This window comes from Lissotriton vulgaris, chromosome 12, assembly GCF_964263255.1.
Source record: "Lissotriton vulgaris chromosome 12, aLisVul1.2, whole genome shotgun sequence".
In the NCBI taxonomy this organism is placed as follows: domain Eukaryota; kingdom Metazoa; phylum Chordata; class Amphibia; order Caudata; family Salamandridae; genus Lissotriton; species Lissotriton vulgaris.
The window spans coordinates 770,164,559-770,187,123 of NC_141700.1; the positions used below are offsets into that span (position 1 = coordinate 770,164,559).

General features: G+C 50.0%; 1 protein-coding gene across 1 annotated transcript in view; it reads left to right on the forward strand.

Moving 5' to 3' along the window:
- DVL2 (dishevelled segment polarity protein 2) overlaps window positions 1-22,565 on the forward strand; it is a 203,316-nt gene that overhangs the window by 124,349 nt on the left and 56,402 nt on the right. The window contains exon 6 of the mRNA XM_086946102.1: window positions 7,980-8,070. Coding sequence (XP_086802228.1) covers window positions 7,980-8,070 — 91 coding nt within the window. The remainder of the gene's footprint in view (window positions 1-7,979; window positions 8,071-22,565) is intronic.

A 22,565-nucleotide genomic window follows, 5' to 3' on the forward strand; every position in this document is an offset into this window, starting at 1 on the left:
CTAGCCAGGACCGCACCCCCTCCTTCATCTTCCTGCGCAGCTTTATATAGTTTAGATAGTAATTTAGTCCTGTCCTTAGCCGTGTAGAGCAATTGTAAGGCCCCGAGTGCCAACGGCTCCCCCGGGTACGTCTGATATAAATCACACACGGCAGCCCGAAGCCTGACATAAACAAAGGTAGACATAGCAGCATTTGTCGAACGGGCTGTCATCGCCTGGGAGGAGAGAAACGACGCTCCTGGAAAGAGGTCCCCCATTGTTTGTAGCCCAGCTTCCCGCAGAACCTGTAATCCTCCGATCTCGCCTGACATGGAAATGGCCGAGTGATAAAGTAGTGGCATAGCCGGGGCGTATAACGGCAACCTGGCAGCTCGTCTACCCAGGCTCTCCCATGCGGTCGCTGTGAGTCGCACAGTATCAATCTCCCCCTTTTCAAACACCGAGTGGTCGTTGACAATCATGGCCCTCAGTGGATACGGCAGAACCGCACTCGCCTCTAGTGCTACGTGCGGGGTATACGGTGGAGCATTCATCCAGTAAATCGCGAAGTGTGCTTGCGCGCAAAGATAATAAAGCCTCATGTCCGGCAGGGCGAACCCTCCCAGTTCATATGGCTTGATCAGCACCTCCCAAGTCACCCGTGGCTTCTTGCCGGCCCAGGTGAGAGATATCAAAAGGGACCTCATCCTTGCAAAGAAATGCGATTTCAGCGGGACAGGAATGTTCGTAAAAAGATAAAGAAATTTCGGCAGCACTACCATTTTTATCAAGGACACGCGATCCGCCAGGGTCAGTGGAAGACGAGACCATCGCGCCACCTGGTCCTCCAAGTTAGAGACGGCAACGCCATAGTTGGCCCGTATGACTTCCTGACAATCCCTATGTACCCAGATGCCCAGATATCGAACCGACTGTCGCCCATTCCAGCGGGAATTCCAATGGGACCCGGTGCGTTGCATCCGTGAGAGGTAACACTACGGATTTGTCCCAATTTATGGTCAGTCCAGAGTGGCGACCAAACTTAATGAATTCCCGGAGTATGTTTTCTAGATGGAGCCCCGGGTCCCTGACATATAGGACCATGTCGTCAGCATACATTGACACAGCCAACGATCTAAGAGGGAACTTCAACGCTGCTTCCGCATATCTCTGCCGCAAGATACAGGCCAACGGCTCCATCATGATGGCAAAAAGCAGGGGCGAGAGAGGGCAACCCTGCCTCGTCCCCCTTTGAATCGGAAATGAGGAGGAGACATGACCGTTGACTCTAACTCTCGCCGTGGGCGCAGTATACAACAGGGCAATCAGCGACGTGAAAAAGAAAGGCACCCCCATCCGGTGTAGGACAGCCAACATATACTTCCATGCTACTGAATCGAAGGCCTTGGCGGCATCGAGCATGACTGCCACTGCAGCCAGTTCTGGTTTAAGGAGATGTAGCACAGCAAACAGCGCCCTCAGATTGTGAGTGGTGGACCTGAGGGGGATAAATCCCGATTGATCCGGCAGTACCATAGCCGGCAGGAGTAACCGCAATCTCGTGGCTAACACTTTGGCAATTATTTTAACATCAGTGTTCATGAGTGAAAGGGGACGGTACGAATCGCACTTGTTTGGAGGTTTCCCTGGTTTAGGCAGTGCTACCAATAGCGCCTCTCTCATAGTCGCTGGAAGCCGTCCGCACTCAAACGCTTCCACCAAGACCATTGCCAAGTGCGGAATCAACAAATCTGCATATGCTTTATAGAATTCGGAGGGCAAGCCATCCGTGCCAGCCGCCTTCCCATTCGGGAGAGCTGCTATTGCATCCCTAAACTCCGCCTCAGTAACATGATGCATTAGGAATTCCTGTTGACCCCTGGAAAGCCACACCAGTGCCACGTCCTCCAAATACCGATTCACGTCCTCCTCATCCGCCGTATCCCTTTGCTCATAGAGCTGTGCATAATGTTCCGAAAAACAGGCGAGTATACCGTCCGTTGTAGTCACCACGGTCCCCTGATCCTCAATCTCTAATACCGTGCAGTGGCGTGCCCAAGGGTCCCTAATCCGATCCGCAAGCCCCTTTCCTGGCCTACCCCCTTCTCCATAATACCTGGCTGTAGCATGTTTGGACAGGAATTTCACCTCCTGGTCAGCCAAGTCATTATATTCAGTGACTTTTGATCTAATGTCAGCCAGTACCGTGACCTCCGCCCCCTCCTCCAGTCGGCGCTCTAGAACCGACAACTCTTTCAAGCCTGGACATAGAGTCCCTGATGGACGTGAGCACCCCCGACCGTAGCCCAATACACGCCCCTCTCACTGTCACCTTAAAGGCCTCCCACACCGTGCTCATATTGTCAACAGAGCCCACATTGTTCACGAAAAACTCCTCAATTATCTGTCTCAGACGTTCACACAACACCTGATCAGTCAACACCCCAGGAGAGAGTCGCCAAGTAAAAGGAGCGGGAGCATGCGTTGGTATCTGCAGCACCAGCGTAACAGGCGCATGGTCGGAAATCGTGCGAGGTAGATGTTCAGTACCCATCACCCATCCACTCACATCACGGGTCAATAGCCAGTAATCCAATCTCGACCATGTATCATGCGCCGATGTGTAACAAGTTCCTGCCCGTTTGCCCGGATTCCGCAATCGCCAGACATCCAACAGTTGCAGCCCACTCATACCCTCACATACCGCATCCGCCGCTTTCTTGCGCTCATAGGATCTGACGTGTTTCTTGTCCAATTCGGAATCTAGCGTGACATTCCAGTCCCCCCCCCACAGAGAATAGCCGATGGAGGGAGGCTATAAAGTTTGTTCCAGAGTGTTTCGAAGAAAGCAGGCTCATCTACATTTGGACCATAGACATTTAGAAGAGTGATCAGCGTGCCACACAGTTTACCCTGTACAATGATATATCTACCATCCTGGTCAATCTCCTCATGAATCACTTCAAACGGGACATTTCTTTTTATCAGAATCACCCCACGGGCATAGGAAGAGTATGCTGTTGCCAGTCGCACCCCCGCCCACTGTTTGCCCACCATTTCAGCCGCCTTACCCTTAAGGTGCGTTTCCTGAAGAAACACCACCTGTGCACCATGTCTGTTCAAAAAGGCAAGCATTTGTCGAGTCTTTTGCGGCTTATTGAGTCCCCGCACATTCCATGTGACACAGGTGAGAGTACCCCCCCTATCCATATCGCCAAAGCTTCAAGCATCCCAAAAGCCAATTTATCCTCACCAGCTCCCACCCACTAGACCGACCCTCCTTGCTCATCGACCTGGTAGTAACATGAGCTCCATTGTGACAAATCCCAAACCTCCACCAGAAGCTCCAAACACAGCCCATAGACTTCTCAGACTCCTCACCTTTGACCGGGAAAAAAAAACAGCCCCCCAACAATCCCCAACAGTCCCTCCCCCATCCCACCACCCACTTCAGCACTCCCAATTTGCCAAAGCCACCCCGTGTCCCCCCCCTTTGCAACCCCCAACAATGCAAACAACCGTATGTGGGGATCTCCCATGTCTGGGGGCGTAGTGGCACACCACTCCCGCCAGAAACTGACGAGAGCGCAGACCATTGTCATTAACAATAACCCCAACCCTTCAACCCCACACTCGTGGTCAAAGCAATAAACATTTAGCAATCAAATATCATCACATTGCACTGGGCACCCCTGGAGGTGTACACAACCAATAGAGCAGCTACTGAAGCCAAGAATGTTCACAGCGGCCCGCGCGGCAGGCGCGCAAAGCCCCCCCGGTCTATGCCCATCCAGCCAGGCCCCCCACGGAGCCCAAAGGAGGAATAGCCCCAACCATATCAACACGTCAACATCAGCAGGGTCACCGCTGGCCAGAGCAACTTTCCCCCCACAGTAGACACAGCAGCAGTACAAAGCGGGCCAGGCACTGAAACGCCCGGATGGCTGACAGCGAGCCATAAATGTACAATGATGGAGGTAACCCAGTGTAGTACTCCGCAGTAGCACCCCTACCGCAGTTAGCAGCGCAATGCAGTTCAGGCAACCTCATCCTGCCTCTCATCATCGCCATCTCGACGTCCATTCGGCTCTTTAGCACGTTTTTTCAGTTTTTTAGCGTAGTCCATGGCCGCCTTGGGTGAAGAGAAAATCTTGTTATCCGTAGGAGGCCCAATACGAAGGCGTGCTGGATACAACATGGCATATGCAATGTCTTCAGTTCTCAATAGCTGTTTCACCGCGGCAAATTCTTTACGAGCAGTCTGCACCGCCATGGTGAAGTCAGGATAGAACTCAAGTTTGTTACCCTGGTATTCTATGGAGCCCTTTTCCCTGGCAAGACGTAGAATAGTATCCCGGTCTCTATAGTTCAGGATCCTGGCCACGATTGGTCGCGGCGTCGCCCCCGGCGGAGGTCGTTTAGCCAGAGAGCGATGGGCACGCTCCACTATAAAGACACGAGACAGTTGGTCAGCCCCAAAGATGTCGATGATCATGCGTTCCATGTAATCCTCCATTCGCCCAACATTCGTGGATTCCGGCAGGCCCGTGACGCGAACGTTGTTCCTTCTGGACCTCCCTTCCAACTCCTCGTTCTTCGCTTGTATGACCGCCAGCACCCTTTCCATACTAAAAACTTTAGACGAGACCGTGGCTAGGCGATCCTCCGTGGCGGACACTCTCTGCTCCACCTCCGCATCCGTTCGTTCTGGCGGTCAAATTGCGTCGCCATTTGGTCAAGGCGGTGATTAACTGACTCCATGGTGCTTTCAATTGATTGAAGAGTCTTCTGCATGGCCACCAGCGTAGACTCCAAATTCGGGGCACCCCTAACAGCCCCCCATGGTCAGAAACAGGGGGTGCCTGGGAAGACATGAGCGTAGTCTTTTTCGCCTCAAAGGTGATTTTAGGTTGGTTTCTCTCCGGCCTGCCCATGACGGCGAGCTAGTCAAGCCCAGGCCAAGGTACAGCTATGCAGAGCAGACACACCAGGCGAGGCTCCCAAATCTGTCACAAAGTACACACCAGTTGCCCCACACCATGGAGTAGGCCCAGGCCCCCGCAGTCACCTCCAACGCAGGTCAGGCAGATCCACCGCACCCGGCGGAAAAAGCGCGCCAAATCGTTCTCCAAGCAGTCACTCAGCTCACTTATGGACAGTGATGTGTTGGTCCCCAAAGCAGTGATGTGTCCACGTTGACAGGACTACAGCCCCAGTACCCTCTTCCTGGCAGCGCCGACGTTCGGGATCGTAAGCACTGGGAGTGCGCCGATCACCGGAGCTCAATCTCCAAGGGTCCGGGGGGATGAGGCCACAAAATGGCGGGCGCCCCGGAGGCCCGCAAACTCCCAGCGTACCCTGGTCACCTCAGCAAAATGACCGCAGTAGGGGGATTACACCCTCGCAGCCCAGATCAAGTTCCCGCTGTGCTCAGAGGTCCGGTCCCGCCACTCCGCCTCGCAGCAGGCCCCTTCCTCCTGCTCCCGCCGGCCCCAGCTCGCGCAGCGCGGCCTAGCCCGCCCCACTCACCGAGACCAGTAGGGCCGAGTCCAGGCCGCCCGATGTCTTGGCGCCGCTCCGGGGAGATCTCGCAGGCACCGCCGCCACTCCGCCACCGCAGGTACAAGGCGCCGCGTCTCAAGAGCCACTCCCGCAGGCAGCAGCAGAGTTAACAGCCCGGGCTGCAGCGGGGCGGCTCCTCCCCAAGTGTCGAAGTTTCCGCTGGCGTTGTCCCAGCACAGGGCAGTCCGGCTCCGGGTGCGCTCCGCTCAGCCGCTGGCTAAGAGCAAAACGCCTCAGCAAACCCCCGATGGCAGCGGGATGTGCTCAGCCGAAGTGCAGGGCGAAGGTGCTGGTTAAAGCAGGATAAATGGTCGAATTTTGAATGGTCTTGGCAGAGCCTCACTCGTGTGCGGCCATCTTGCCCGGCGCCCTCTAGCGCCCCTCGAGAGCTGCCATTTTATTTGGCTTTGACTTTCTGCCAGTGGCCTAAAATGCTCAATACTGACCCTTTGGGCCAAGTGCTTTTCATTTGCCTGTAGTTAAAGGAGAAAGAATACTCTGCTGTTCAAGTACCAAGGGATGTTGCTAAAGACTGGGCCCTACTCCATTTTATTTTATATACAAAGGACAAGCCTCGGACTCTTTATTAGAAAAACTAGCTGCTGTGCTATCTTGGCTGGAGACATTGAACTGCCTCAATGGAGAGGATCCAGCTCTGACCAAGCCTAGGCTCAATTAACCAAAATCCTGCATGCTTACCTAGCTTCCAGAAGTTTGTCAAGCCTTTTGTAACCCCACTAGCCTTTCCAGAAGCATCAGTAAGTGATCCAAAATTGAGTAGCTGCAGAGGCACCTTCCAGAATTCCACATATGGTGAACCTGTACAGTATCATGCATGCCCAGTACCCCAGGAAACCAATATCTGCCCCCATCCAGCCCAAGAGGAAGATGTGCCTTTTCTTTTCACCACAGTTCTTGATACTGTTTTCAGACATCTGCATTTGGTAACCATTTTAACCATCTCCTATGCTTCTGTAGGTGGGTAGACCGCAACACTGAAATCGAGTCCCTACTGGTTGAGGTTGGGGTACAGTGGGTGCTCAATCTTCTAAATTACCCCCATGCCATCCTCATCAAACTGACCTCAAATATCCAGTTCTGAAATTGAAACCTTTGATATTTTTGTGCTGCAAGTACTCCACCCCATTATAGAAACAAGACCAATAATTGGGTTCTTCTTGTATCTCTTTTCTATCTTTCCCCTCCCAGTACCCACACACCCAACTGTCCTTTGCCAGTGTACTGGAACATCTGACTGCCATACCCATAAAAGTCCTGTAACTGGACTCAAAAGCTTTCTAAAACTTGGTTACAAAGGTCAAGTCAAGTCATAACATTTATATAGCGCACTACATACCCAGTGGGTTTCAAGGCGCTTAGGAAGGGGAGGTGGATTATTTGTCAAATATCCACGTTTTAATCTGCTTTCTGAACGCTAGGTGATTCTGGGTGAGGCGAAGGTAAGCGGGGAGTGAGTTCCATGTTTTGGCAGCCAGGTATGAGAAGGATCTGCCTCCCATGGTGGTCTTGTTGATGCGAGGTACAGTGGCGAAGGCTTGGCTGGAAGAGCGAAGTTGGCGGGAGGGGGTGTAGAAGGATAGTCGGGAGTTGAGGCAGTCTGGTCCGATGTCGTAGAGTGATTTGTGTGCGTGGGTAAGCAGTCGGAAAGTGATCCTCTTATTGACGGGTAGCCAGTGGAGGTCTCTAAGGTAACCAGAGATGTGTTCGTTGCGTTGGATGTCTAATATGAGCCTGGCTGAGGCGTTTTGGATTCGTTGTAGTTTCTTCTGGAGTTTAGCGGTGGTACCTGCGTAGAGGGTGTTTCCGTAGTCCAGTCGGCTCGTGACTAGAGCGTGGGTGACTGTTTTCCTTGTTTCAGAGGGTATCCAGCGAAATGTTTTTCTGAGCATGCGGAGAATGTTAAAGCAGGAAGAGGATACGGCGCTGACTTGTTTGTTCATTGAGAGTGAAGAATCCAGGATGACGCCAAGGTTCCGTGCGTGGTCTGTCGGGATGGGTGCTTTTCCGAGGGCTTCCGGCCACCAGGAGTCGTCCCATGTGGAACTACTGAACGTCTTTCTCTTGAAAGTTACCTACAGTATGAACATCCTTAGCTTGCCACAAAAGGAAATACAAACCTCATAACTCAGTTGGTTTAGAATGACTAGGAACAGAAATGTATTATTTTACATTCCGGTCGGCTCAAAGTTTACTCTGCATATGTTTTTATCAACTGCAATAAGGTACTTTAGCAGTAGTATACAAGGCCACCTCTGTAATAAACCAGCCCTTAACAAATACATTTGTTAGTCTTTGCTTTGTGTCTGAATTAGAATAAAATTCGTAACTTTAGAACTTTGATTTAAAGGGCTTGTAACATGGGTCTTATGCTCTTCTGTGGAAGATGCTATAGCTATGCTTTTTATGTCTTATTTCAGGTTTAGCAGCTCCACAGAGCAGAGTAATGCCTCACGTCTGTTGAAACGCCACCGGCGACGGCGGAAGCAGAGACCACCTCGTTTGGAGCGGGTAAGAAATCTTTTTTTGCACTGTGGTTTGATCAATGTGAGCAGAATTCTGGATGATGCAAATGTGTAGACACTTGTAGTTCAGATACCAGTATGAATGGTGTCTGTACACTTGTGCAATCTGGACCCGTGTCCCAGTCGACTTTACTTGCCTTCTCTGTGCCTGTCGTACCCAACTTTGGATATACTTTGCGAAGTAAGAAAGCAGTTCTGGTGGTGTTTTTGATATTTAAATGTTAGTTAGCAAAGCGGAGTTGTACAGGCATGGGCTAGCATAATCATGCCCTCATAATGCTGTGGTATACTCATGCAGACCAAGTCTGTTTGTTCGTAGCAGGTTTGACTGTAAATACACGCTTCCCATACTCCTTCTATGTAGTGTTTGGCTCAGACACTGGCAGATTGTTTTTTGCTCGAAGTGTCTGGAAAGATGTGGTGGGACTTCTCTTAGTGTGCATTGTGCTTGGGCCCCTACTTTGTGTTAAATTTTATGTTTTGTTGGTTTTTTTTTCTTCTTTTTTTTTTCCATCAATCAGGTTTGAACATGCACTAAGTGGGCTCAGTTTGTCGTGCCCGGAACACTCTTTTCGTTGGGCGCATTCAGTTACCTTTAGTTCCCATTGCGTCCGGTTCAACAGAGCTCCAATATCTTTGTCTGGATATGCAGCTTCTCTGTTTGGGAAGAAATCGCTTCTGCCAACTGGGTCCTAGCCATTGTCCCTCAGTGGTATTTTCTCAAAGAGCTCAATCCCAGGAGAGTAGCGTCTATTCTCTTTTCTCTTTGAAGGACAGCACTCCTAGGGCCCATCTTAGATTTGAGACCTCTGAACCGCTATCTCTTATCAAAATATTTTCGCATGACCACTCTATAGGATCATATCCCCATCTTTCAACAGTGTGATTTCATGACTGCACTTGATCTCAATGATGCCTATTTCCACAGTTCCCTTCCACTCGGCCCACCAAAGGTGCCTTCGCATTGTGGTAAGTGGACAACACTACCAGTTAACAGTACTTCCCTTCTAGGTCACCACCACTCCAAGGGAGTTTGCAAAGTGCCTAGCAGTGGTGACTCCGCATTTGCGAAGGGAGGGCATTCACATCTTTCCCTACCTCGACTATTGGTTGGTCAAGAGCAGCCGCAAGCTGCTGTGTCTAGCACACACAAACAGTGTGATCCCTTCTCCGCAGCCTGTACTGTACCATAAACCATACCCAGTCCCACTTGCATCCTCTTCTAGTCCAACCGTCTGTAGGGTCCATATTGGATGTAATCAAGGGAACCCCAGTCAAGAGTTGCAGGCTTTCAGCATATGTTTCTGCTTTTCAGCCAAAGTGTCCGCTCCAAGTGTGCGATCTCCTGCATCTTCAAGGGATAATAGCCTCTTGTATCGCCTTCATTCTTCACGGACGGCTTCATTTGCGTCCTCACAAGAGAGCCCAGTGGTCCTAAACGGGTGGTCACTGGCAAGATTTAGTGTTGATTCAGGCTAAAGCACACCACTCTCTGAAGTGGTGGAACAACAACTTGTTGCAAGGCAGGCCTTTTGCAAACCCAGTACTGCAAGTGACCATTGCCACAGACTCTCCTCTCTGGCTAGGGTGCACATCTCAACAGCATAACTGTCCAGGGAGTGTGGTGCTCTCCACAACAGGGTTGCCACTTCAACTACTTGGAACTGATAACTATTCACTTATCTCTGAAATCCTTCTCAGGGCAAAGTGGTACTCATCAAGATGGACATGATCGGCATGTACTACCTATAGAAGAAGGGCGGCACACTCCCCTCAGCTTTCTCACTTAGCCCAGGGGATTTGGCATTGGGCACTCTGCCAGAATATTCACCTCGTGGTGGAGCATCCCCTGGGGGTAGACTATGACTTTGCGGATCTGCTTAGCAGGACTCTTCAACAAGTCCATGAATGGGAACTCCACCCCAGGTCCTTCACACAATCTCATGCTAGTAGCACCAACCTTGGCCAGACAGTCATGATGCTTCTCCCCCCGGGAGGCGTCAGTCAGTTAGTCCTCACAAGAGACTTCCCTTCAGGCTGGACCTTCTCACGCAGAGGCATGGTCAAGTGAGGCTTCTGGACCCTGGACCGCTCAACCATGCAATTTGGCACAAGAGGGCCTAGAATTTGGGTACCTCAACTTTAGGCAACAATGTATGTGCATCTTAAATGGAAGCCCAGGGGCCCACATCATGGGCTTTTAATGCAGCAAAATGGAAAAAGTGGGTTCACCACTGCATTGCCAAAGACCTGGACCTGCTAAAACCTACTGTTTAGGATATTGTTGCCTAGCTTTACACTAACAGAAAGCAGGCCTTGCCTACACCTGTATTCACCTATATTTAGGTGCAGTTGCAGCCTACATGCAGGACCGGGAGTAGTCCTCCCTCTTTAGAATTCCAGTTATCGAGGCCTTCTTGTAGGGGTTCATGAGGGTCTTCTCTGGCTCATGGGACCACCATTTGAACCTATGAATTCATGCCCCGCCTGTTCTTATTCTGGAAAATGGCCTTTTGGGTGGCCATTACATTGTTTATACACATTGGCCACCTACAAGCAATCCCCTTACAAGAGCCCTTCATCCAGGTCTGCAAAGACAAGGATGTTCTTACAGCTAGTCCTGAGCTTCTCCATAAGGTGTTATAACCTTTCTACTATATCTAAATCCTTGAGCTCCCAGTCATCTTCCCCAAATCAACTTTCATTGTAGGGAAACCGGACCAAGCCTTTTTGTAAATCACACCAGCCTTGTCTTCATTAATAAGCCTCAGGACATACCATCTTCAAGGCAGACATAGTAGGTGGATAGTCAAATGTATGTATTCATGCCTGCTATCATAAAATGAGGGTTCTACCTATTCTACCCAGGACAAACTCCACCTAAAAGTAAGGAATAACCATGGCTTTCCTAGGAAATACCCTATTAGCGGATATCTCTAAGGCAGCCACCTGGTTAAAACCAAATCACTGTACCGAGCATTACTGTGTGGATATCTTAGCCCGTGAACAAGCCATGGTGGCTGTTAAGGATCTTGATTTTGACATCTGTATCATCCACTGTCTAATCACCGCTTCTGAAGGGCACTGCTTTACAGTCCGCTAAGCTGGTGTAGCTACAGCCATGTATGCTAGTTAGGCTGCAAGCATTTGTTTGTAGCTTGTAGTGCTGTAGTCACATGCCCTCTGACCTGGAAGCTGATGTCTTTTGCAGATCTCTTGCGCTCTAAATTTCACAGCACATTGCTCTTCTCTAATCCTCTGTGTGAAAAATAATCTAGCAAGGAGTCTGTGCCAATGCGCAGTGTACACCAAGAGGAGGAGTCGGACCACATCCAATGACTTGAGACTTCTTTGAACAACAACTTGCACACGTCTGAGCCGGACATTAGAGGGCAGGACGATGCTAATTATATGCATGTATAGCACTACACGCTACGCACCGTACGTAGACTTTTCCTTTTAGCAGTGGCGATTCGCAGAGGGAGTGCTGCGGTCGGTGGGATGGGGGAGGGGCAGAGTGGGGGCTAGTGGAGTCGGACATACAACAGCAAGGAGTAAAGTAAGTAAATAAAACTATTTATCTTGCACTCGCTGCATCGCCAACTCTGCGATGCAGCAAGCACAGGGTAATTGTTGTATTTATTTACTTTACTCCTTGTCATCATATGTCCGACTCCACTACCCCCCCCACCCTGCCCCTCCCTTACCGCCCTACTGCCCCGCAGCACTGCTCTGCAAGCCGCCGCTGCTTTTTAGGTATGTGGATCTGGGCTGACATCGTTCCATTCTGGTAGTGTTGAGTGGAGATGCTTATAAGCGCCACTCATGTGCATGGATGTCTATTTCTTTCTTCCTACCATTTAAGACCTGGATCAGGAGCTTCTCCTAAGTCTTTAGGCCACAGATATTACCAAACTTTAAGAGTGACCAGGGAAAATGTCTCTAAACCCCCCCCTCCTCCCGCCAAGACAAGTGTTTAAACCATGTACAGACTGTCTCAAACAAATGTCTGTAATAGACTCTCATGAAGTATGCTTATGGCACCTGTGCTTGGAGCACAATTCCGGGGCCTGTGACATCTTTGCCCAGAAGAACGAAGGACACATGAGACCATGAAGCTAAACTTTGCGTTGCCCAACTCTTCGAAGTCTCCATGTCGCGACGGCTTGAAGTCTACAGGAAGGTCCCGTTCCCGCTTCTGAAATTCCCACTGCAGATCGTCGCAGGTGAAGCCTTCGAGAAAACGCCATGAAAAAGCACAAGAAACTGAAGCGGGAGTCAGCCCCTTTCTGCCTCTCTGATTCTAGAGATGGTGCAAGGGTTTCAGCGTGTCTCCCTTTCTCGCTTCCTATCTTCATCAGAGCAGAGTCCAGTTCCAACTCACCCCAAATTTCCGAGTCTTTCGGTGACATTTGTTTGCGTAGCACTGTCACCATAAAAGCCTTCAGAAGAGGTCAAGGTTTGCTTTTTTGTCACTTTTCCAGCTCCCTGTGGTGCGCCTTCGGGCCCCAAGGGTCCGTTGGGGCCTTCAGTCAAACTTCTGGGTCTGCCCTCGACTCTGTGTGCGTCTCTTGAACCTATATCTAGTCCAGCACTGAATGTTCCCTTCACATTGATGCCAATGCCAACACCAGAGGAGAATATGCAGCCCATCATGCTATCCGACTCTGAGCAAACACTGCCACAACCTCACCCGAGAGTTTGCTCCAGCCGGCACTCAACAAATGGGCAATCCCTCAGACTGATACCTTGCCCTTTCTACGTGGTAGGGCCCTAACTTTACACAGTCTTTTTAGCACTGATTTAGACAATAAAAATTACAATGAGGTGGGCACTGTGCTTCCCAATATGAGGAAAATTGGGAAGAAGAAATTCAAGATGCCAGTGGTTTGGATACTTTGCCTGATACAGGTTTTGTGTCTCTCCTGGCCCTGCTACAGAGGAAAGAGGAGTGGGGGAGATTGGGGAGAGGTGGGTGTAGGTCAGGGGGGGGGGTGTTGGGGCTATTCAAGACAGTTCCAATGCTGCAAAGTTGGTTATCCTTTCTGGCTTGGACACAAATTCCTGCTTAGGTTGGGTGATGGGTCAGCTGGATGAGGTCTACGGGCTTCCCCGCAGACGTCCAAATATCATTAATGGATATGCGCTTTGACGGCTTTTGCCTACATTGGAACACTTCAAGGAGAGCAAAGCCCAGACCATGTTCCCCAGGCCTATCTGCTCCCACAACTAAATTCCACAAGTGATTTCGCGCTCTATGGCTCCGATCGTAGTCTTCCATTTTTGCCAGTGCCAGACCACCCCATATTCTCTGCAGGTTTTTCAGCCCTGACAAGGCCACAGTTCTCAGAGACTATGCTCATGACATCAGGGAAAATGTGCAGCTTAGACCTCCTACCATCCCCAACTATCGCAGCCACAAAACTGTTACTGTCCATACCTGCACACAGCCACCCTGTTGGAGGCAGGATCGGATATTTCCTCCAAGGGTGGAGGCCAATTACTTCAGGCAAGTGGGTCCTTCAAAATTTCCATTGGGGCTACCCTTTCCTTTCCTTTCAGGGTGTCTGAGTACCATCTAGAAGTCTTGCAAAAGGAAGTTCGGACCCTTTTGGCCAAAGGGGCCATTGAGAGGGGCACAGCTTCAGAAGTAGGAGCTGGGTGTTACTTCCCGACTTCTTGATGCTGAAGAAAGGCAGAAGCCTTAGTCTTATTTTAGATCTTAACCTTCTCAATACCTTTTTGTGGAAGGGAAAATTCAGATGCTCACACTAACCAGGCCCTTGCCTGGTCTGCCCTTGAATCTGGAGACTAAATGGTTGTTTTGGGCCTGCATGATTCTTATTTCCATATCCCTGACCCGCAGGCCCACAAGCGTTACCTGCGATTCATGGTGGGCCAGGAGCAGTGCTCCCGTGTAGTCTCGCCAGCGCCCCTCAGGTGTTAACAGAAGTGATGGTTGTAGTTGCATCACAACTTAAGCTCATGGGTGCCAGTCTTCCGCTACCTTGACGACTAGTGGTTAAAGGCAGGTTCACCCCAGTAGTCATCAGCCTCCTCCAGATGACTTCAAACCTTTTAACATTCTTGGGGTTCACTATTAACTTGCCCGTGTCACAACTGACTAATTCACAGATGCTCGTGTTAGTCAAAACTGGTCTGGATATGGTATGGTGCTTTCCCCTGGAGCGGAGAGTCAAGGACACGCAGGCTATGATCTCGATTATTCAACCTTGACCTGGAGATCGGTGCAAATGACTGAGGCTCCTGGGGTTATAGGTCTTCTACACTTTGCTGACCAAACGTACCAGGTGGCACACGCTGGCGTGGGGCATCAAATCCCAATGGGCACAGCATCAAGGGAATCTGTGGATTATAAACTGGTTTCGGAGGAGGCTGCAAAAGATTCACAGTGGTGGCTATTGAACTGCGATTGAGTCACTGGCAGACCCCTCTCCCTTACCCCACCCAGACCTGACTTGGTCACAGGTGCATCACTACTGGTTTGGGAAGGACACCTGGGAGAGGTGGAGATCAGAGGCATCTGGCTGTGGCCCTCCTCCACACCAACATGTTGGAGTGGAGGGCTATTCTCTTGGAGTTGAAGCCATTTCTGGCCACCAAAATCAGCGGGTAGGTGCTCATGGACACCACCATATTGTACTGCGTCAAGCAGGGCAGGTCAAGGCGGGGTGGGGTGAGGGGGTCCTAGTGCCTGTGTCGGGAGGATCTGCTCTTCTGGACGTGGCTGGACTACCAAGGGATTTCTCTGGTGACAAACCACCTGAAGGAATCTCTAAGCGCTGTTGCGGACAAACTCCACTGTTGATGCTTAGCGGATTTATGGCTGTTACACCCGGAGGTGGTACAGGGTGTCTTCTGAAATGGGGAGAACACAGTTTTGATCTTTTCGCCGCCTCAGAGAATGCGCACTGTAAGCACTTTTGTGCGTTGGAGTTAAAAATATATCTCTCTCAGATGCTCCATCTAGGGTTGAGCTCAGGACTCCTGTAATGCCTTCCTGCCACTGCCTCTCGTGCCCCGTGTTCTGAAGAACATCTGGAATGACATGTCTACGGAATAACACCAGATTGGGCCAGTAGAGTGTGGTACCTGGTACTCCTGGACATAACCATCTGCCCTCCAATTAAGCTGTGACTATCTTTTGTCACAGCAGCTGTGCAAGGAACTGCACGTGAGCCTGCATAATTTGAATCACCATGCTTGGAGATTGATTGGCAGCAGTAAACGGTATTCTACTTTTCTCCAGAGGTCATTATTGCAATGAGACCTCCTTTCACAAAATCAGTGTACGCTAGTCACTGAGTCTAATTTGTTGATTGGTGCGGCACCCAGTAAATTGACCTATTTAGAAGAGAAGCTGTCCGAAGTATCCTAAACCGGCAAGGATATGCTTTGGGCAATGTTAAAAGCTACTTCTCAGCTCTTACAGCTTTTTTGTAGTTGCTAATCAGCCTCTATTTAAATCTGCTGTTGTGATATTTTTTTTAACTTTGCAATATTTATTTCCTCCAAAACCCATTGTGATGCCACAGTGGGGCTTGAACTTTTAAGCCACTGCACAGTTGTCCTTTTGAGAGTCTTTCTCATTGCCATATTATGAAATGAAATGAAATGAAAAGATAATTTATATAGTGCGATGGCTACCCTGAGGCGTCACAGCGCTGCAGAGGTTTGGGCTAAGGCAGAGTTGCTGGAACTTATACCGGTTTATTAAAAAAGCCAGGTTTTAAGGAGTTTTCGGAATGTCAGCAATTTGGGCTCTGATCTGATTGCGAGGGGGAGCGTGTTCCAGATCTTGGCCAGGTTGTAGGAGAGTGAGCAGCCTCCACACCTCACTTTCTTGATTCGAGGCGCTGTGGTGAGGTAGGAGACCCCGGATCTAAGATGTCTATTGGGGTGGTAGGCGTTTACAAGGGGACGGTTAATAGAGGGACCCGTTCCCCAATAGGACTGGTGGGCGATGCACATGGCAGTGAATTCAATCCTAGATTTTACAGGGAGCCAGTGGAGGTCTTTTAGTCGGGCTTTGACTGAGACTCGTTGGGGGGGATCTCGATAAGGGTCCTGGCGGCACAGTTTTGGATAATTTGGAGTTTGTTTAGTGTGGACTGTGGAGCCCCAAGGTATAGGGCATCCCCGCAGTCCAGGCGAGATAGTATAACCCCCTGTACCATGATCCGTCTTGAGTGGAAAGGGAGGAGGGAAAGAATCTTGCATAGTAGCCTCAGGAGCCCGAAACAGATGGCAGATAGCTTGGTTGCCTGGTGATTAAAATTGAGTGCTCTGTCCAGCCATATGCCGAGGCTTTTGATTTGTTCTGTGGGTAGGGTGGGACAGCCTAGGCAGAGGGGCCAGATTAAGTCAATAGGCTTGTCGATGGTATTTCCCAAGAGGATAATGTTTTTTCCCCGTTTAGTTTTAGGTAGGATGCAGTCATCCATGCGGTGACTGCTTCCAGACATTTGTGTAAGCTATGGTGAGAATTGAATGCTGGGTCCAGAGCTACCACCAGCTGCGTGTCGTCCGCATAGGTGATTATTTTCACTCCAAAGGGGCGGACGACCTCAGCTAGTGTGCTTAAGTAAACATTAAAAAGGGTGGGGCTTAGGGAGGAGCCCTGGGGCACCCCACAGTTCAGGGGTTTGCTGGGGGAGGTGTATTCTTTCTCAAATACCTGGAACGAGCGGTCTGTGAGAAAGGATCTCAACCAGGTGATTGCCGTTCCCGAGATGCCTATCCTGCTAAGACGGTGGAGAAGGATGTTGTGGTTCAGTGTAGAAGGTGGCACTAAGGTCAAGGAGAACGATGGCCGTCTACCCACCGTTGTCCAAGATCCTTCTTGCCTCCTCCGTCACTGCGACCAGGGCAGTTTCTGTCCCATGGAGATGCCGAAAGCCCGTCTGTGAGGGGTCAAGTATGGCGTTAGATTCTAGAAAGTTTGTCACGACTTAGTTGACATGCTTTTCTAGCAATTTGCTGAGCCAGGGTAACAGAGAAATGGGTCTAGTTGGAGGGGTTGTTTTGATCCAGGCTCTGTTTCTTTAGAAGGGCCTTGACCATGGCTTGTTTCCACGGTGGCGGGACGGTGCCGACGTGGAGGGAGGTGTTGAGCAGGTCCAGAACAGTGGGCGAGATCTGAATAGTGACCGGAATGAGAACTCGCGGGGGGCCGGGTCATTGGGTGAGCCTGATTTGACCTGCTGCATGATACTCTAAATTACTGAGATCCAGGGGTGGGAGGTGTGCAAGTGTGGCGGGGGATGGTGACACGGGGTCTAGGTCTAGAGAGCAGCCGGTCGGAGGGGTGTGTAGCGAGAAGGAAGAATTAATAGTTTCTATTTTGTGACCAAAGAATTCCGCTAGCTCATCGCAGTGAGCCTGAGTATTGCGGTGCTCCTTTGGTGTCTCTGGCAGTTGAAGGAGGGATTTTGCTATTTGATAAATCTCTTTAGGCTTTGAGGCTGCCTTATCAATTTTTTCCTCGAAGTACTTTGCCTGCGCTTGTTTAATACTAGTTTTATAGCTTTTGATTGCTGCCCTGTAGGCTGTTTTTCCAGTAGGCGAATAATCAAGGCACTATTTCCTCAATTTTTCTGCAGTTTCGTTTGGCGTCTCGGAGGTCAGCGGTGTACCACGGGGCGGTCGCGTTCCCCCGTTTGGGGTTTGTACTTTTAAGTGGGAGCACCAAATCGAGAGATTTGGTGATCCAGGTGTTAATTCTCGTGCCCTCTGTAGGGTTGGCGGTTTTGGTAGGTTTGGTCGATTCAAGGTTCTCCAGCCACTGTGGCTGGGAAAGCTTGGACCATTTCCGGGATTTTTGGGCTGTCGTGAGTTTTGGTGAATGGTGGTTGGGGAGGTCCACGTGAAAGGGATGAGAAAGTGGTCTGTCCAGGGGAGGGGAGAGGGATTTCCAACTTGCAGGTTAGGGCAATTGCTGAATATAGGGTCCAGAAGGTGGCCTTTTTGTTGGGTGGGCCCAGGGACTAGTTGCTCTAGTTAGAGGGCATCTAGACTGGAGGATAATTCTCTGGCATTCGGGTCATTGGGGTCGTCAAGGTGGGTGTTAAAATCTCCCAGGAGAGTGAAGTTCGCAGGGCTAAAGGCAAGGTTTGCAACAATTGGCGCGAGGTTAGGAAGGAATTGTATTTGGGTCCCGGGTGGGCGATACACAAGCATGCCTGAGAACGTGTTTGTGGGACTAAATTTTATAGTGAAGGGTAGGCATTCACTGTCTGGGACTAGGGCGGGGATGCTAGTGATTTCATAGCATGTCTTGTGGATTAGTGTTAGTCCACCTCCTATTTCTGTTTTGCGGTCATTGCGTAATATTTGGTATCCTTGAGGGAGGGTTTGCACCAGGTCAGGTTCTGATTGTTCGTGCAGCCAAGTCTCTGTGAGGAAGAGTATGTCCGGATTTGCATCCTCTATCAGTAGAGAGATTTCCACGGTGTGTTTGGGAAGGGACCTGCAGTTCAGCAGGAACAGAGTATTGGGAGGGTTCTCTTTTTGGGTTCGGTGATACTTGAAACCTGCACTGACTGCAGGTGGTGTGTTGTTTGGATATATCCCAGGAGTAGTGACATGGTAGGGCAGCATCCCTCCTTAGTTGGTGGAGGAAGCGTGAACTATATTGCCTGACATGGGTGGGCGACCAGACAGGGGGGGTGGCCCCTTGCCCCGGCCGGCCGCGGACAGGCGCAGACCGGCTAGCCTTTGGCGCGCCGCCGGCACGTCCGCTGTGCATAGTGAAGATCATCTGGTTAAATGGGGTGTTGCCATATTATTGGCTAGGCATGTGAGCGAGTTGCAGTCTCCTTTGGTCAGTTCACCTTATGCAGTGTTCTTTCAGGGGAAGTTGGTGTTGAGGGCCGAGCTTTGTGAGTGGTGTGGCTCACTGGTTATAGGCGGCAGACCCGGAAGCTGAGTACGGCCCAGGACAAGTGTTCAATTCCCGACGTGGCAGGGTCGTGAACCAGGGTCAGCGGACTCGATAATTCTCGCCTCGGTGCCTACTCTAACCAGGGATCACACTCGGCAACTCTGGGCATTAGCTTGCCTCATCTCCACAACGGCCCCCCACAAACGCCGGGGATGCCTGGTTTCACCTTGGAGATACCCAGAAGGGAACATCTCACAGGGAAAGCCAGGACGGGTTCCCCAGCGGTCTATAGCGCCAGGACGCCTCCGGGTAGCAGTGCGCTTTACAAGACGCACACATTTACATTTACAGCTTTCTATCGAAAGTGGCCACTCTGGCAAGCTTTCACCTTTCCTTAACTCTTCGACCCACCTCCTCTTTCTAAGAAGGAAGACAAACTACATTGTTTCGAATGCAAGAGCATTAAGCTTGTAAATTAATTGCCCCAAAGAACACCGGGTGGGCGAGCAGGTTTTTGTTAATGTTTTCCAGAGCCAAGAAGGGCAAGGCAGTGTAAAAACTGACCATATATTAATGGCTTGTTCTCTGCATAACTATCTTCTATGTACTGACTTAGAAGCAACCCCCAGAAGGCTTATGGGCTAATTTCACCCACTGTGTTGGGGCATGGAGTGCCTACCCTGGATATTTGTCGGCCGGCTACATGGATGATGCCACAACTGCCTTGACAGTCATTTTTGTCGAGGGTATTTTGTCTGCTTGGTCTGGCAGATCATTTTGATCTGAGCCAGTTCAGACTCCATAACTTTCGAAGTATTCCAATGATACCTATTCACTTTGAGTAATCTGCAGTATCCATCAGAAGAACAAAATACTTAAATTTGGTAACCATCTTTCTGATGGCTACTCTTACCTGCAGATTCCTCACCTACCTTCTTGCTCCCCTGTTCTTTGAAAAAGTCCCATTGTAGAGCTCTGCACATGGGTCATACTTGTGTGCTGATGGGCTCTGCATCTGAAGACACGGACAGCCTAGAAAGAGACAGACTTCGACGTTTGAGTGGTGCTTGTATGCTGCTCAGCTAGTCCCTTCCGAAGCGGAATTATACCAAAGTGAAGCAGCACTACCTTTCTACAGGCACACAGGAGTATGTCTTTGAGGTTAACAAATCCAGTATGGCTCCTAGGGAATATTAGCAAGGTGAGGAATCTGCTGTTAGATTATCTACCAGAAGGATCGTTACTGAAGGCAAGTTACTTGTTGTTCCAGGTTATTTGTGTGGTAGAAATTACGTCCGTTTTCTCTGAGTTATTTCTGATAGATACATCTGCCAGTGGATTCCTCACCTTGTGAATATCCCCTTGTGTCAGCAACATTCAGAAATTATTTTTGTAGCTTCTCTCCGAAGTGGACGACTTCACAGAGGCACAGTATCGCGCGCGACTCCGCTGACGTCACCGACACCAAAATAGGCCCACGCCGGCGTGATGACATCAGTTCCCTTTTTTTCCGCGTCGTCAATGCTAACGGTTTCGGGGAATCTCTGTAGCTGTTGGAAACTTTGTTACCGTTTTCTCAGTTTTCTTGCTTCTTTGTATCTCTAACGATGTCGACTAAGAAGACCGGATTCAAGCCTTGTCGGGAGTGCGGCAAAATTATGTCAATCCCGGACCCACACAAGGATTGTATCTGGTGCCTGAGTTCGGACCATGATGTCGACGGCTGCTCTAAGTGTCGAAAGATGAACCCAAAGGCGCTTCGTGAGAGGGAGACCAAGCTTCTGATGGCGAAGTTGAGAGGTAGAAAAGAAAAGAAGACTTTGAGATCTCGTTCGATAAAGGCAAGTTCTAAGTCTAGGTCGAGATCAAGATCCCGTACGGCGTCGCCTTCGAAGTCTTCATCAGATCATGCTTCGAAGTCGAAGAAGAAACATAAGAAGCGAAGGCATGAGTCTCGACGTCACTCCGGTAAAGATTCGGACTCGAGATCGAAGTTGCCTAAGAGGAAGCATGGAAAGGATGTGGTGTCTCCATCTCCAGGGGTCTTGCATCCAGAAGGTGAGGCTTCGCCTTTGGAGTAGAGGGCTCAGTCACCGACTCTGGTTCCGAATCCATCTCAGGCGCCGTCTTCGGCTCGAGAGGATGAAGAGGTCCCTTTGAATGAAGGATCAGTACCTGTGGAGGAAGAGGCAAATCTGGAACCTCTAAAGGGTCAGTCTGAGGGATCTTACCCTCCTTTCCCTTCTCCAGGTCAAGACCCTATAGCATTTTTAAATGCTATGTATGATGTCTATTCCAGAGCGTGGTACCCCTCTGGTGCACCTTCGGGTCCTATGGGTCCTCTGGCATTTATTTTAGGAGTTCCCCACTCCAATGCTCCAGCACCTTTTATGCCGGCTCCGACGCCGCCTTGGCAGTACTCGGCGTCGCCGATGTTGCCGGCTCAGAGTCGATCTCGAGAACAGCGCCCTGGGCCTTCGAATTCGATCTCGACGTCGATACGGCTCCGTCTGAGTCGTTCATGGATCCAATGGTTCTGCAGTTAAAAGAGAGGTCCAGAAGGGATGCTCAGCGCCTCATAGAGGAGCAAAGATATAGAGAGGTGAAGGCTGAGATGGAAGAAGGTGAGCTTCAGGAGGAATGTTTTGAAGATCTAGGAGAAGCTAGTGGTTTGGAACTTTTTCCTGAATGGGAGCTGCCATCTGTGTCTGATGCTCCTTCAAAGGATGCTAAGCCATACCACATGATCATGAGGAAGGCTGCTGAACTTTTAAATTTAACTTTGCCTACAGTTGAGTATACGTCTAATCTCTTGACTGAGGTTCTCCATTCCCCAAGTTCTGTAATTGAACCGTTGCTTCCCTTTAATGAGGCAATAACTGAGCCTATTTTGGAGGTTTGGAGCAAGCTTCTTACAGCTCCTGCAGTGTCTAAAAGTGTTGCAAGAAGGTATAGAGTTGCACCTGGGGACCCTGAATTTTTAACCTCTCATCATTCGCCTGAAAGTCTGGTTATTCAGGCAGCCTGTTCAAAAAAGACTGTGGGTGCATTCCCTCAAGTGCCTGGGGATAAGGAAGCCAAAAAACAGGATCAGACTGCGAAGAAGTCCTTTTCTTCAGCAAGTATGCCTTTAAAATCTACAAACGCCACTTGACTTATGGGGAGATACATTCATGCCCTGATGGATTTGTTGTGTCTGTTGGCTCCTAAAATTCCCGATGACAACAGGAAGGATTTTGAAGAGGTGTTGGCTGATGCACTGGTGGCTGCACGCCAAGTGATCCAGAGTGGGCTAGATACTGCGGATTTCAGTTGCTCGCATCATGGGAACAGCTGTTTCCTCTAGAAGGGCTGCCTGGCTGAAGTCATCTGACTTTTCGACGGACGTTCAGGCTGCATTATTGGATTTGCCTTTTGACAGTGTTGGGCTTTTTGGTAAAAAAGCTGATGCAGCTTTAGAAAGATTTAAGGACAGCAGGGCTCTGCCAAATCTTTGGGGCTGCAGACCAGAGGTTCATCTACCAAAAGGTAGAGGTTTTGGACGTTCTTCTCTTCGTCCCTACCGGCAAGGCCAACAG